Below are 13,741 nucleotides of genomic sequence, written 5' to 3' on the forward strand. Positions count from 1 at the left end.
ATGTTACATTTAATAAAAACACGAAAATTATATCCAGTTTGGTAGAAAAGTGACTTATCTTGCCTTTGATAACATTTATTTGTTATATATTTGTTTTTTTGACAACTTTTTCGAATCTATGTGTACAGTAATACAAACCCCAACTTCTTAAAGGTAAATCTTCTGGTGGTCCCCCAGTGCACTTTCACATAAAAAATATCCGTTAAATAAAATTTGTAAAAAAAAACTGTGTTTTTACCTCAGCAAAAAAAATAATCCACGCTCGAATAATTCATATATGAAAATAATTTGAACTTGGCGCTCAACAACGAGACTTTAACGAGATTTATGACGTCACTTCCTTAGTAACCGGTTGTCAATGTAAATATATTCACGTGATTATGGCGTCACTTCCTTAGTAATCAGTTGTCAATGTCCATGCGATGTAACTAGGAGATAAAAACAACACTGAAAAACGAAAAACAACAACAAAACGATGTAAATCATTAAAAAAAAAGGAAAGAATAAGCAATAAAAACGATTTGTCTAAAAACAAGCACTGAAGCAAACATGTTGGCTAGTACAATGAAGATTCTGGAACCGGTACAACCGAAAAGGAGAATTCGTCATCGCGTAATTAGAGGACCTCAAGCCCATTCATATGGTATGGTATGTAGTTTTGAAAGTTTTTTTCTTCTTTTTTTTTATTTTTATTATTTATTTATGTGTTTGTGTGGGGATACTTCTGCAGTTTAAAGCCTGTTTTCTGTGAGTCTCCCTCGGCAATGCTCGGCAAATGACGGAAACCGCCGGCTTATACCAAAATATAAGAGTTGCCAAAATAATAATAAAAATAATAAATAAATAAATAATAATAATAACAACAACAAAATAAAATAAATAAAACTTTATTTTATTTATGAAATTATTAAGGTAGTTTGTTTATTTTCTTTCTTTTACTTTTGTCGTTCTATTTTATCTCGGAAACTACTGGACTGATCTAGCTGAAATTTTGTATGGACCTTTGTGATGATAAGATGCAGTGAACTAAGTTTTATGGTATCTGTTTGAAGCACATTTCCGGATTAATAGGATTAGTATTTAATACAAAACTAAGCACAAATTTAACAAAAAAAAACAAAAAAAAAAACAAAACAGAAAAGTACAAAGGATAGACAGACTAAAAGAAATATATATATATATATATATATATATATATATATTATATAAGTTGAACGTCTGTGTGTGTTTCTGGTCACGAATAGGCTCCTATATGGTTGACTATTATAGAAAACTGATCACATATAATGATAGATGTATCGAGACACAGGAATGAGTATGTTTGATCTGGCATAATGATGATTCATTAAAATTGTGGGGTCTGCGTACGCGCCTGGTCCACAAAGTATGGAAATAAAAAAATTAAAAATTAAAAAAAAAAAAAAAAATTTACAAGTGTTTTTGATATAGATGTACATTATAATACTTTGATAAGTATGTTTTAACTTAAAAAGGGATGGTATAATAAAATTGTGAGGTCTGCATTCGCGCCTAGCCTCCATAGAATGGAAATAGGCACAAACTTTAATAAAGACTTTTCATATCTATCTGCGTAAGTATACTTTGATAATTATGTTTCAGTTTGAAGAAATATGGTATATTAAAATTATGGGGTGTTCGTGCGCGCCTGACCTCCATAGAATAGAAATATGTCACAAAGTTTAACGAGGTTTTTTAATATAGATCCACAGAATATTGTGATAAGTGTTTCAGTGTGAACAGGTATGGTATAATAAATTATGAGGTTTATCTATTTTATTTTTACTTTTATCATATTTTGCTTTGGTTTTGATATCCCCAAATTCGAACCTATCTCTTTACAACCCTTCTTGTAAGTAAAAAAATACCTGAGCTGAGATTGAAACCAAAACCTTAAGATAGTGAGTCAAGTACGATAACCATTAAACCAGCTTGACATTACTTTTAAAAAGTGTTTTCAAACTAACTCATACTTCACATAAGGAAGCTGTCATATTTCACAACCGTGTATCCGCAGTTGTGAAACAGTTGAAAACAGATAAAAATCCCTTGACCTCCCACATACTAATTTTTCAATTTTTACCCCTAGCAGCCCTTTTTTCCAGATGAAAACGGATTATAAAGTTTTCGATCCGTCTGAATATCCTATATACCAAATTTCAAGTCTGTAGATAAAACTTTTGTAGAGCATATAAATTGAGAAGTGTCATCAAACACGCACATTCTCATTTTCATAGATCTATAGATTGTATGGATTTCTTTTTGAAACAAAACATATTCTGTCTTTTTACCATTTTTATTATCTGTGATGTGCAAAGAACTTTTTCCAGGCGGTGCTCAAATAAAAACAAAAAAGTATAATACATTCCTCTGAAAAGGCCACTTTAAAAACTTGAGTAAAAGAGACAGGTGCTTGAGCACCCTAGCATCCCCTCCCCTCTGCACGTCCCTGTTTACTATCTTTGTACATTTTTTTTTTTTCATCATAAATACATGTGACTGAGAAACGCTTGTAAATTTGATATTTCTATGAAACTTCCTCCTTTGGAGGAAGCCAGTTCAACTTGCTTGTATTTTTGCCATGAAAACTAAATAAAACTGGCAACTAAATATTCTTCAACTTAATAAAACAAATGCTAATTTTTTTTGTATTTATTTAAAACTGTTTTAGTTGATAGGACGACATGATTTGATTTGGGAACAATTCATTTTAAAATAAGTAAAGTCAGATTTGTTTACATTGCTGACCAAATGATCTCATGTTTTTTTTAATTTGTGTGAAAAGTTGTGGCAAATATGAAATGTTTTGGTGTATAGTTATATATAGATATGTGTGTTTGTGTGTGTGTGTGTGTGAGAGAGAGAGAGAGAGAGAGAGAGAGAGAGAGAGAGAGAGAGAGAGAGAGAGAGAGAAATAAAAATAGATAAGTAGCAGACCGCCCGGCGTTGCCTAGTCATAAAATAATTTTGAATATGATATTTCAATTTATGGAGACTTCGTATTTTATTATATAGAACCAATTCTTTATTGATTATTATATTGTACCCATTATATAGTAGTGCCCTCCTGCATGATCCAATCGTAAAATGCACTTAAACATGATATTTTAATTTATGCAGATTTTGTATTTATTATTATAGAACCAATTCTCTGTAAATTATTATATTATACCCAATATATAGTAGCAATATCAAAGAGTAAAAAAAAAAAATGACTTGGGTGTCATTGGCTAGAATTGAAACCCAAACATACAACTCACCAGCCTCATTCTTTAACTTCTGAGCCACACTCACATGCATATAAGTTAAAAAATAACATTGTTTAACGTATGGATGTAGATTTGTGCATGCAAAAGTTTTGCCAACTAAAAACCAAATCGAACGTGTGCTACAGGTCCAAATACACATTATATCAAATTTCAACTCTGTAGAGCAAATATTAAGAAAGGAGTTTGGTAGAAACTTTTCACACACGCACACCAACAAGGTCACTGGTGTGTGTGTATATATATATATATAGAGAGAGAGAGAGAAAGAGAAATAAAAAAATAAAAAGGAACAAACCAAGTTATGTGTTCATCAATGTTTCGTCTTTATTTCGAAACTTCCATATATATATATTTCTATGTGCTAGAATGTTTTCATCTTAAATTCTACGCAATTATGCATAATGTAGAAACTATGCATGAATAGAATTTACTGTAAAATAATGAAATTAATCATCTAATAAGAAACCCTAATAAATAATTAACGCCTGTTTTTCAAAGAGATATGCAAATTAGTTAACGTCTATGAAGTCGCTCGCATATCCATGACTAATTATATTAAGAAGTTCATTTTAATAATTTTTCAATAGAAAAAAAGTAGGCTTTTCATATCAATGTTAAAGCGAGAAAAAACTCAACTTTAGATAAACATGATATAATTTTTATTTGGTTGATATATTTGTATTTATTATTTATTTTTCTCGAAAATCATATTTTTCTGTTTTCACAGATTGAGAGGAAGTACAATTCCTCAGCTGCTCAAAAAGATGCCATAAAATCCATGCAACAAGAACAATTTCTAAGAAAGGCCGAAGAAGATTATAAGAGAGACAGACTCGCAGGAGAACGTTTGAAATGGGAAGATGCAACTGAACGAAAAATATTCTTCAACAACGTGAAAACCGAAGTAGACAAACACCTGAAAAATGATAGGTTGGAATTGGAGGCCAGACAAGAACAGTGAGTTCGAAAATAACAGTTGATTTTATGCCTTCATAGATACATCTCTTATATAGCTGTATGTGTGTGTAAAAGTCAAAAACTACACAAGACGCCCACAAAACTGATGTATTCTTTTTTAGTATTACTTGGGAAAGAATATGGTGCCCTTTTTACTTTGGCGTACAACAGGAACAAAATTAGTCATGGGGGAGGGGTGGGCATTTAGAGCGATTTGAAAAAAAAAATTTCCGGTTACTAATCAGAGAGAGAGTGAGTGGTGAGAGAGAAAGAGAGAGGGAAAGGAGAAGGAGGGAAAAAGAGAGAAGGAAGGTAGATAGATAGATAAATAGAGAGAGAAAATGGGGAAAAAGGAGGGAGAGAGGAAGGAAGGTGGATGGAGGGAAGAAGAGTGAGAGGAAGGATAGATAGGTAGAGAGAGAAAGGGAGGGGGATGGAGGGAAGAAAAGAGAGGAAGGATAGATAAATATGTAGATAGGTAGAGAGAGAAAGAGAGGGGAAGTGGGATGGAGAGAAGAAAAGAGAAGGATAGATAGGTAGAGAAAGAGTTAAAAAAAAGTTAATTCTTCTACTTTGTTGTTCATGTCTCTCCTGATCAACACCAACTAACAAAGTTTGTTTTAGAAAAGAAAATTGTGCATGTGTGCATTCAACTAAACGTTAAAAATAGCACAAGGCACATGCATAAAGTTGATATATTTCCGCCCCCTCCTCCGCATTGCCTTCGATAGATTCACCCCCCCCCCGCATTGTCTTCGATAGATTCACCCCCCCCCCCCGCATTGCCTTCGATAGATTCCCCCACCCTCGCATTGCCTTGGATAGAGACCCCACCCCCACCCCGCATTGCCTTCGATAGATTCCCCCACCCTCGCATTGCTTTGGATAGATCCCTCCCCCCCGTATTGTCTTGAATAGACCCCCCCCTCCGCATTGCCTTAGATAGATTCCCCCCCTCCCCCGCATAGATAGATTTGGAAATGTTTTAATCCTTTCATAGTATTTTATGAATAAAAGAAAAAAATGAGTTGTGAAACCAGTTGATGCGGTTCCCAGCTGCTTGAAAAGCTGCTGGCATTCATATTGAATTTTAAATAAAATCATATACTGTAGACTTATCATATTCATTTCTTGTAAGAAAAATTATACTTCAGTAGCAAATTATGAGCATTTGATAAAAGGAAGTTAGTTTTCACACATTTTGTATATTGTATATAATAAGAAAGCTCATATGAAAATTCTTGCTTGAATGAAACAATATTTATATTATAGGAGTTGCTTGGTTCTACAATAAGCTTAAACATGATATTTTAATTCATGCAGATTTTTATAGAATCAATCAACTATTAATTATTATATACTATGAGGAATAATTTGCCCAGTAGACTAATTCGGGAAAACAAACATTAAAGTAAAATAATAATGATAACGTTGTTCATCAAATGCTTTCTCTGTTTGTTTACAATATCATGTCAGCTGATATTTGGACTTAATGATCTTAAAAATAATCTTTCTTCTCTTCTAGATTAATAAGAAGAATTTTTATGTTACACCGGCCAAGGTTACACTGATGTAACATAAAAAATTCCCCTGTAAAATTTTTTCTTTTTTATAAGAGAAGAAAGACTATTTTTAACTTTGGATTTTTTTCGATTTTCAATACTTACTTGAATGTTTTAATTGTTGACGCACCGATTTCTATAATACACAAACAAACAAACATTGAATTATATGATGAGGATGTAGTTTGCTTGAAGCATTGTGCGTAGTGTGTAAAGGAGTTGTTTGAAGGTTATGACAATGCAGGAGAACACTGTTGGGTGTGAGACAAGGAAGTAAAAAAAATAATGACAATATTAAAGAAATTTCAATAATCAATTATAAAATACTAGCATTGCAGCCCGGCGTTGCCTGGGTGTTTGGAGGTGTATGTTGAGCAAAAAAATAAAAAGCGGTCAATTTTTTAAAATTTTGATCCCTATTATGACCCCTTAACATTTATTGCTTCAGACTCAAATTAAGTTATTAAGTTAGATCCCTGTCCAAGGAACCTATACCCAAAATTAAAATTTCAAGTGTTTAGACCCAAAATTGTCGGAGGAGTTTGGTAGAGTTCTCAAAGGTCAAATCGTTGAACGTTGACCCCTTAACAGCCAAATTTCTGGCCGAAAACCGATTACAAAGATTTTCCCAAATCTCAATACCCTGTATATCAAATTTCGAGTCTGTAGACTGAAAATTGACAGAGTTATTGCGTAGGGAAATGTACACAGACACACACACGGACAGAAAGACACTTTCACTTTTATAGCTATATAGATTTATTTATTAACATAATGTGTCACGCTAGAATTGTAATGCAATGTAAAGTTCCCTAATTTTCGAAGTAAATCTCATCTTCAAGAAGAATATATATGTGCAATCACTTGGAGAGGTTTTCATGCTTATTGAATTGTATAAATATATGTAGATTAATATGCTTGTGCCTTTAAAAAAATTTTTTTTTTGACAAGGAAGTCACCACTTATCAAGGCCCAAAGGCCACTCAAAGATAAATGTTGATGCGTGTACAGAGGTCACCAGAATAACAGTGTAGGTAGTTAATGCTGGAAATTAGGTAGAATTTGGTTATATAAGGGGACATCTCAACAAGAACTTGTTTACATTGGATTTGAAGACGGCCATGTTGTAATCAGCTGGAAAACAGGCCAGCAGAACAGAGTTCCATAGGCAAGCAATTCTAGAAAAGGAGCTTTGTTTATGGAATTGCGTTTTGATTTAGGCACAGATAGGAAGTAAGGGAAATTGTTGATAGTGGTTGTAGCTAAATGAGTATTTTTTGTAAAGGTTTGACAGGGTGGGACTATAGATTGAAACTCAAATGGACACTTACCATGAAAATGGTGATAGAGTGGGGACAGGTTTGCAACATCTCTTCTGTTGGGAAAGAGGTTGCAGGAAAGAGAAAAGGGAATCTTCTGTTTGGTTTCGAAGCCCGTTTGGAACTTTGTCAAAGCAACATAGGGTGTTCTGATCAACTTCTGCACAAATGTGGCAACAGTACTCCATTTTAGGATATATCTGGATCTTACACTGGTAGACAGGAGTGAGATAATTTCTGAAGCGGTAAAATGACACAACTATTTTTCCGGCGATTTTAGTGACAGATTTGATGTCGGTTTTCCATTTCCAGTCAGGAGTGAAGGTCAGACCGAAAAGCTTGCCAAAACAGGAAGCTTATTTGAGAGCCAATCATATTAATTTGGACCAAATGGGGATCAGAGCGTTTATAGTGAAACGATAAAAGCTTGGTTTTTGATGAACTAAAATTAACCAGCCACTTTTTGCCCCATTGCATCACATTCTCAAGGTCAGACGAGAGAGAATTAGCATGTGCTTTCGTTTTACATCATGCTAAGGTTTACTATTATATGAAAATCATTTTACGTGTGTGTGTGTGTGTGAGTGTATGAGTTTGTGTGTGTGTGTGTGTGAGTGAGTGTATGAGTTTGTGTGTGTGTGTGGGTGTGAGTGAGTGTATGAGTTTGTGTGGGTGTGGGTGTGAGAGTTCCTTCCTTATATCTTCCAAAATGAAAGCCTATCTTTTGTAAATTTCACACAAAACTAATTTATATATCTGGCAGTGTTCTTAGATATGTTTTGTACAGAAATTTATTCAATAAGTATCGAAAATCAAAAAAATCCGACCTTAAAATATATATATTTATATATTACAAAAGATAATTTGCCCAGTGTACTAATTCACAAAAAATAAAATAAAATAAATAAATAAATAAATGATAATTTCGTTCATCAAATTCCGTTTCTATTTGTTTACAATATAATGTCAGCTGATATTTGGGCTTGACGATGGATTCCCTGGAAAAATCACTTAATGTTTACTTTTAGAATATGCAAACAAAAAAATAATTTGCAGTGATATTAAATGGTATCTCTTCTTTTATCCTCAATTGTATTCATTAATAAGAAAAAGATTTTAAAAAATGGTGATGTACACCCGGGCTTGAACAGGGGATCATTCGATCTGTATTCAAATGCTCTACCACTGATCTATATCTCCAGATTATAATAAATCTGATTTTTTTTTAAAAAGAAATAATTTGCTAAGATTTTATTATCTCCCTTGCCAGTGTAACATAAAATATTCTCCTGTTAAAATGATTCTTTATAATCTGTAAGAGAGAAAAAACTATTTTTAAGATTGGATTTTTTTTTGATTTTCAACACATATTGGATGAATTTCTGCACAAAACATATCTAAGAACACTGCCAGACATATAAATTAGGTTTGTGTGAAATTTGCAAGAAGAAAGGCTCAGCTGTCTTGGAATCTATGAGGAAGCAATTTACACACACACACACACACACACACACACACACAAAGTAACTTTTATATAATAGTAGATATATCGTTTCGATGATGGGAGTTATAAAAGCTCTACGTATGTATTGAGCACTTTTGAAAAGATATTGATTTTGTTTTTAATTTAATAAATTTGAAGTTATATATATATATATATATATATATAAAATCTTGAATTGAAAGCTATATTTAATTTCAGAAGAGTTTCCAATGGGTAGCTATTCTATACAAGTCTTGGGGATGAAGAATTTTCAGTGGGTAGCTGTTCTGTACAGGTCCTGAACTTTATAATTTTGCAGGCAAAGAGCAAAAGTTCCTTCAAAGAGCAAAAGTTCATTCTCTTTGACACAAAAAAATTATGTGTTTGAATGCTAAACGATTCAATATTTTCATGAAGCAATTCTGGTTTCTGATTAGTTGCTAGCAGAACATGGCTCAGTTTGATTCGTCGGTTCCTATCGCCAGTGTCTATAAGTAGAATCTTCCAACTTTCAGTGATCGTACCCTCATTATATAAAAAATATCGCAACAATATATATATATATATATATATAGGAGCAAACAGTTAATAAAAGATGTTAAAAAAAAAAGAGTTAAGAACATATTTAATCTGAAAAGGAAACACTTGATAAGTGGATAGTCCTTAATCCGCGGAGTTTCGAAGAAATACTTTCCTTCTCAACAAAGGGTAGGAATTAGCAAAATGCGTGATCGGATTTTGAATACAAAAGTATTTGATGAAACAACAAGTAAGTCAAAGATCTTAATTGATAACAAAAAAGTGAAGCAGAGGGAATATGGTGAAGAAAAAGGTGATTACACATGAATGGATAGTCTGGTGAAAGATAAATAATCCAGTGACGGTAAAATACAAAAACATACTTTCAAGAAAGTTAATTGAATTTCCATTTGCACAAGTAAAATCCAAGGAAATCCCGTAATTGGAAGATGGTCCAAAATAATCCAAAGGCCGAAAGCCATGGAATAATTCACAAATATGTACAAGGGAAAAGGGGAAAAATTTCAATAATATTAATAAAAGAAAAATAAGATATGCTTTTAAGTTCAAATCTATTAAATTTTTTTAAATTGTTGTTTTCAGGGTTCAGTCTGCCGACTGACCGTAATTCCCAAAGAGGCTAAAATTATTCAGGGGATAAATGAAATTCTTTCGCTCTGTAAGCTGATTAATCAGTGTATAACAAATAACTTAGCAACAATTTTTTCCATACGAGGAATAAAGTCTTTATTTACAACTGCTAAACCTATATAGATGTTAATACTTATATGAAAATATGTTCAAACTCGTTTTCTGTCCCCGCCTCCTTTTTTTTGTTACGAAAAGGCTGCGTCAATTGCTTTCACGGGAAGAAGAAGAGTATATAATGATGATCGAACAAAAAGAAGAAACGCCGAAACAACGCCAAGATGCCATGAAACAGAAAGCTCAGTTCCTCAAAGATAAACGAGAAACAGAAAGACTAAAATTTGTGCAAGAAAAACTTGACCAACAATTCCGGTAAGTTTAAAGAATTTTGTACTTCTACACTATCAGGACGAAATTTTGTAGATTTAGTCGATAAATGGAGTTCGCAGAAAAAAAACAATGGTTTCTACTGAATTAATTTTTGTCAATTCTAATAGGTTACAATGGTAGCTTCCAAATTATGCAGTTGAAATTACCTGAATATTACTGAATTATTAGAAAAAAAAAAAAAATTTAATCGTGAAAAAATTGCCGCCATTTTGTTTAAATCGAAATGGAAAATTACCTCCCTTTTGAACTCTCCTGGTTCTTACGATAGTTTTCATCAAATTCTATTTCTTTTTTCTTTAATAAATAATTTTCTACCTCCTCGATTTTCGTAATTTTTTGATATAATCATTTTGAAAATACGAGAAATACCATTGTTTTCATGTGAAATTCAGTTTTATGATTTTTTAACTTTTGTCCTTATAATGTAGAAGCGGCAAAAACTTTTCAATGAAAAAATGTATTAAAAAAATAAATACATTTAATAAAGATTTTGATAAATCCCTAGAACAATAAAATGCAATTTTTATCATTTTGGGAGTACTTGTTCAGAATTCACCCCATAGAAAAAAAAGAAAAAAAATCTGTATGATTTAAGTATCTGTGATGGAAAGAAAATATTGTATACCAAAAATCGCGTAAATTGAACAAGTAAATTTATTTTTAAATAAAAAATTCAAATTAAACTTTTAGTGGCGATCTCACGACGCCATTTGGGAAACATTCTGAAGGAAGAGATAACTTCAAATTGAGATTTTAGAAAACCATTCTTAACATGAGGAGGGGGAGGATATTGAAAAAGCTCAAATTCGCTTAAAAAATAGTTTTCTTTATAAAAATAAATGTAATGTGAACAGACATCTTGCTGCTCAACTCCCTGCATAGTGTCCCTATAAATATGGTCCCAAATAGTAGCTCCTTAGTATCTGTTCTTCAGATGCGGCACTTCCATTTCTCGTTCTCTTTCAGTGGAGGAGAAATCCTTCACGACTGAGACAATTTTTATTTTTGTACCTTTTCTCCACATTAAAAAACGACCCTGGTGTCTAACTCTGTCCCGTGGGGAGGCATTGTAAATAGGTACATTCAAGTGGCACTGTGACTTGTTTGGGGTGAATAACAGAAAAAAAAAAGGTAAAATACTTAATCAATTTACATGATTTTGGGTGTATGATGTTTTCTTTCACAGGTTTGTATATATTCTCTATTTTTATTTTTTAAATAGTGGGTGGAAAGATAAAATTGTCGCCCTAAAGAAAACAACACTACAGCTTTATTTTAAAACTTTTATTAAAAAAAAAATCAATTCAAGTCACTTGATTATGTAGTAGAGCTGATATCTATTCAATGTAGCTGCCTTCAGCCTCAATCACCGCCTCGATATGGACCCAGAACTGGGAGCATGCCTTTTCCACAAGCACTGGTGGGAGCTCGGTAGATGGCAGTGATCAGGCTGGCTTTGGTGTTATGGGAGGTCATGTTGGTGATGTTCTTGACGTATGACCAAGCAAAATAGTCCAGTGGGGGAGGAGAAAGGTACAAAGTCATAGCACACCTTCTGAAGCCAAGCCTTAGTCTCTTTGGACTTGTGGACCAGTGCCGAATCTTGCTGCCATACCCATGGTCTGCCAACGGCAACCTGATTACACCAAGGGATCACCACACTCTTCAACACATTCAAGTACACTTTTGTGTTGACTTTCAAGCCGACTTCGAAGATGTGAAGTAGCATGATGGGAGCCTTACTTGAAACCATACCAAAGACCATAACCGTAGTCGGAAATTTCTTTGAGCTGTGCCCTCAAGCATTAAACTATCCAGATGTGCATTTTGATGGTGCTGGCAATGGTCCCGTTGTCATAACTTGGATCGGTAGAGAGCATGAGTTGTACAGCGACGCATCTCCGATCTCACTTGTTGAACATTGTGTCACTTTCAGACATGATAAAAGGTTGCTATCGCTCTTAGGATTTGTACACAACTTGCCAACTAGTAGATAGTCTGCAACAATAAAAGAAAACCGGTTTTCATCAAACGGAAATGGAATCATGTCGTCTCTTTTATGGTGACAATTTTATCATTCCACTCTGTACACGCAGATTTTTTTCTATTTTTATTTTTTGAATAGAATGTGAATTCTGAACAAGCATCCATTTTGGTGTATAATTTGGCTCAAATCCAATATGACTGCTAAACGTTTAAAAAGTTATATTTTTGTGTTTAACCATAGCATACTTAAAGAGTAAAACATTGTAATGTACAGTTTCATTCTCACAGACTCCCCATCCAAAGTCTCCACTCCCCTGCCATCCCATATAAAAATTATTATATAAAAAACAAAAACACATAATTCTGTTATATATTGCTCTTAACGTTTATGTTACATATATAAATAGTTTTGATTATCAATTTTTTTGGGCTGTACCGACAAAGTTATTTTCATTTTCGATGAATACGAAGACACTTTTTACGATTTCAAATATGGCTTTTCAATTTTGCATTGATCAAAATACAGGTCACACATCAGAAAGCAGTTTAGGTGGAGGAAGGTAGATTGCAGAAATCTCTCGCATACCAAAGTCTGCCTCTGTGCCTCCGACTCTGTCGCTTGTCCTTTTATATTGTCAAATGACCTCATAACCTTCTTTTTTTTTTTGCATAGCCTTCATTGTTTTCGACTGGTTTTGTTCTGATCAACTTTTATATGGATTGGAGTTTCCCTGGCGATTGACGTCATTGTGACATATTTCTCCGCTGATCACAGCTACCATGATAATATTGGTCAGCTTTTTCCTGGAGATTATGACATCATTGTGTCCTGGTGGTTCCAGGCTAACATTTAAGCTGCTCCTCTTTAACAATTACAAGAAGCTTTTCCAATCATCGATATCCATGACAATACCTGAGAATTCTTCCTTCAAACTTAACATTCACAGGAAATATTAACTGGAACAAATACATTGAGGACATTGTGAAGGCTACTGCAAGGAAGGTGGGCTCCCTTTATCGTGCTAGAAAACTACTCACACCTGAGAGTATCCTATACCTCTACAAGACCACCATTCGCCCATGCATGGAGTGTTGCTGCCACATCTGGGCTGGTGCATTTACCACTCCCTCTTTGATAGGGTCTTCCAAAAAAGGATTTCCAATCTAATATATCCCACTTTGTCAACTAGACTCCAACTCCTGTCCCATTGCTGCAATGCTGCATCCTTGTGCCTCTTTTAAAAGTATTCTAATGGAATGTGCTCTGATGAAGTCATTACACATGCTTTCTCGACATAAATATCCCCGACAAACCCACTTAGCAACAAAATCTCACCCTTTCACTGTTGAGGTCTTTAAATGCCAGAAAGCTTTCTATTCTAATAGCTTTATCTCTCAAACAGCTAAACTTTGGAATTCCTTTCCTACTACCTGCTTCCCTGACTGTACTCATATGCAGAAGTTTAAATGTAATGTAAACCAACATCTTGTTAATCTTTCTTAAGCGTGGTCCCAATTAGTATCGATTAGTGACGATATGCTTTGTTTGGGGTGAAAATGATTAATATATATATATATATATATATATAT

General features: G+C 33.5%; 2 protein-coding genes across 2 annotated transcripts in view; one reads left to right on the forward strand and one right to left on the reverse strand.

Annotated features, from left to right (window-relative positions):
• LOC145291922 (SKA complex subunit 1-like) overlaps positions 1–303 on the reverse strand; it is a 90,667-nt gene extending 90,364 nt beyond the window's left edge. The window contains exon 1 of the mRNA XM_080137773.1: positions 239–303. The gene's annotated coding sequence lies outside the window, so the exon portion shown is untranslated. The remainder of the gene's footprint in view (positions 1–238) is intronic.
• Positions 304–376: 73 nt separating this feature from the next.
• LOC145291921 (cilia- and flagella-associated protein 53-like) overlaps positions 377–13,741 on the forward strand; it is a 32,313-nt gene continuing 18,948 nt past the window's right edge. The window contains exons 1-3 of the mRNA XM_080137771.1: positions 377–648; positions 4,015–4,244; positions 9,974–10,147. Coding sequence (XP_079993897.1) covers positions 550–648; positions 4,015–4,244; positions 9,974–10,147 — 503 coding nt within the window. The 5' untranslated portion in view covers positions 377–549. The remainder of the gene's footprint in view (positions 649–4,014; positions 4,245–9,973; positions 10,148–13,741) is intronic.

Source organism: Euprymna scolopes, chromosome 13 (genome assembly GCF_053919585.1).
Source record: "Euprymna scolopes isolate OS-2025 chromosome 13, ASM5391958v1, whole genome shotgun sequence".
In the NCBI taxonomy this organism is placed as follows: domain Eukaryota; kingdom Metazoa; phylum Mollusca; class Cephalopoda; order Sepiida; family Sepiolidae; genus Euprymna; species Euprymna scolopes.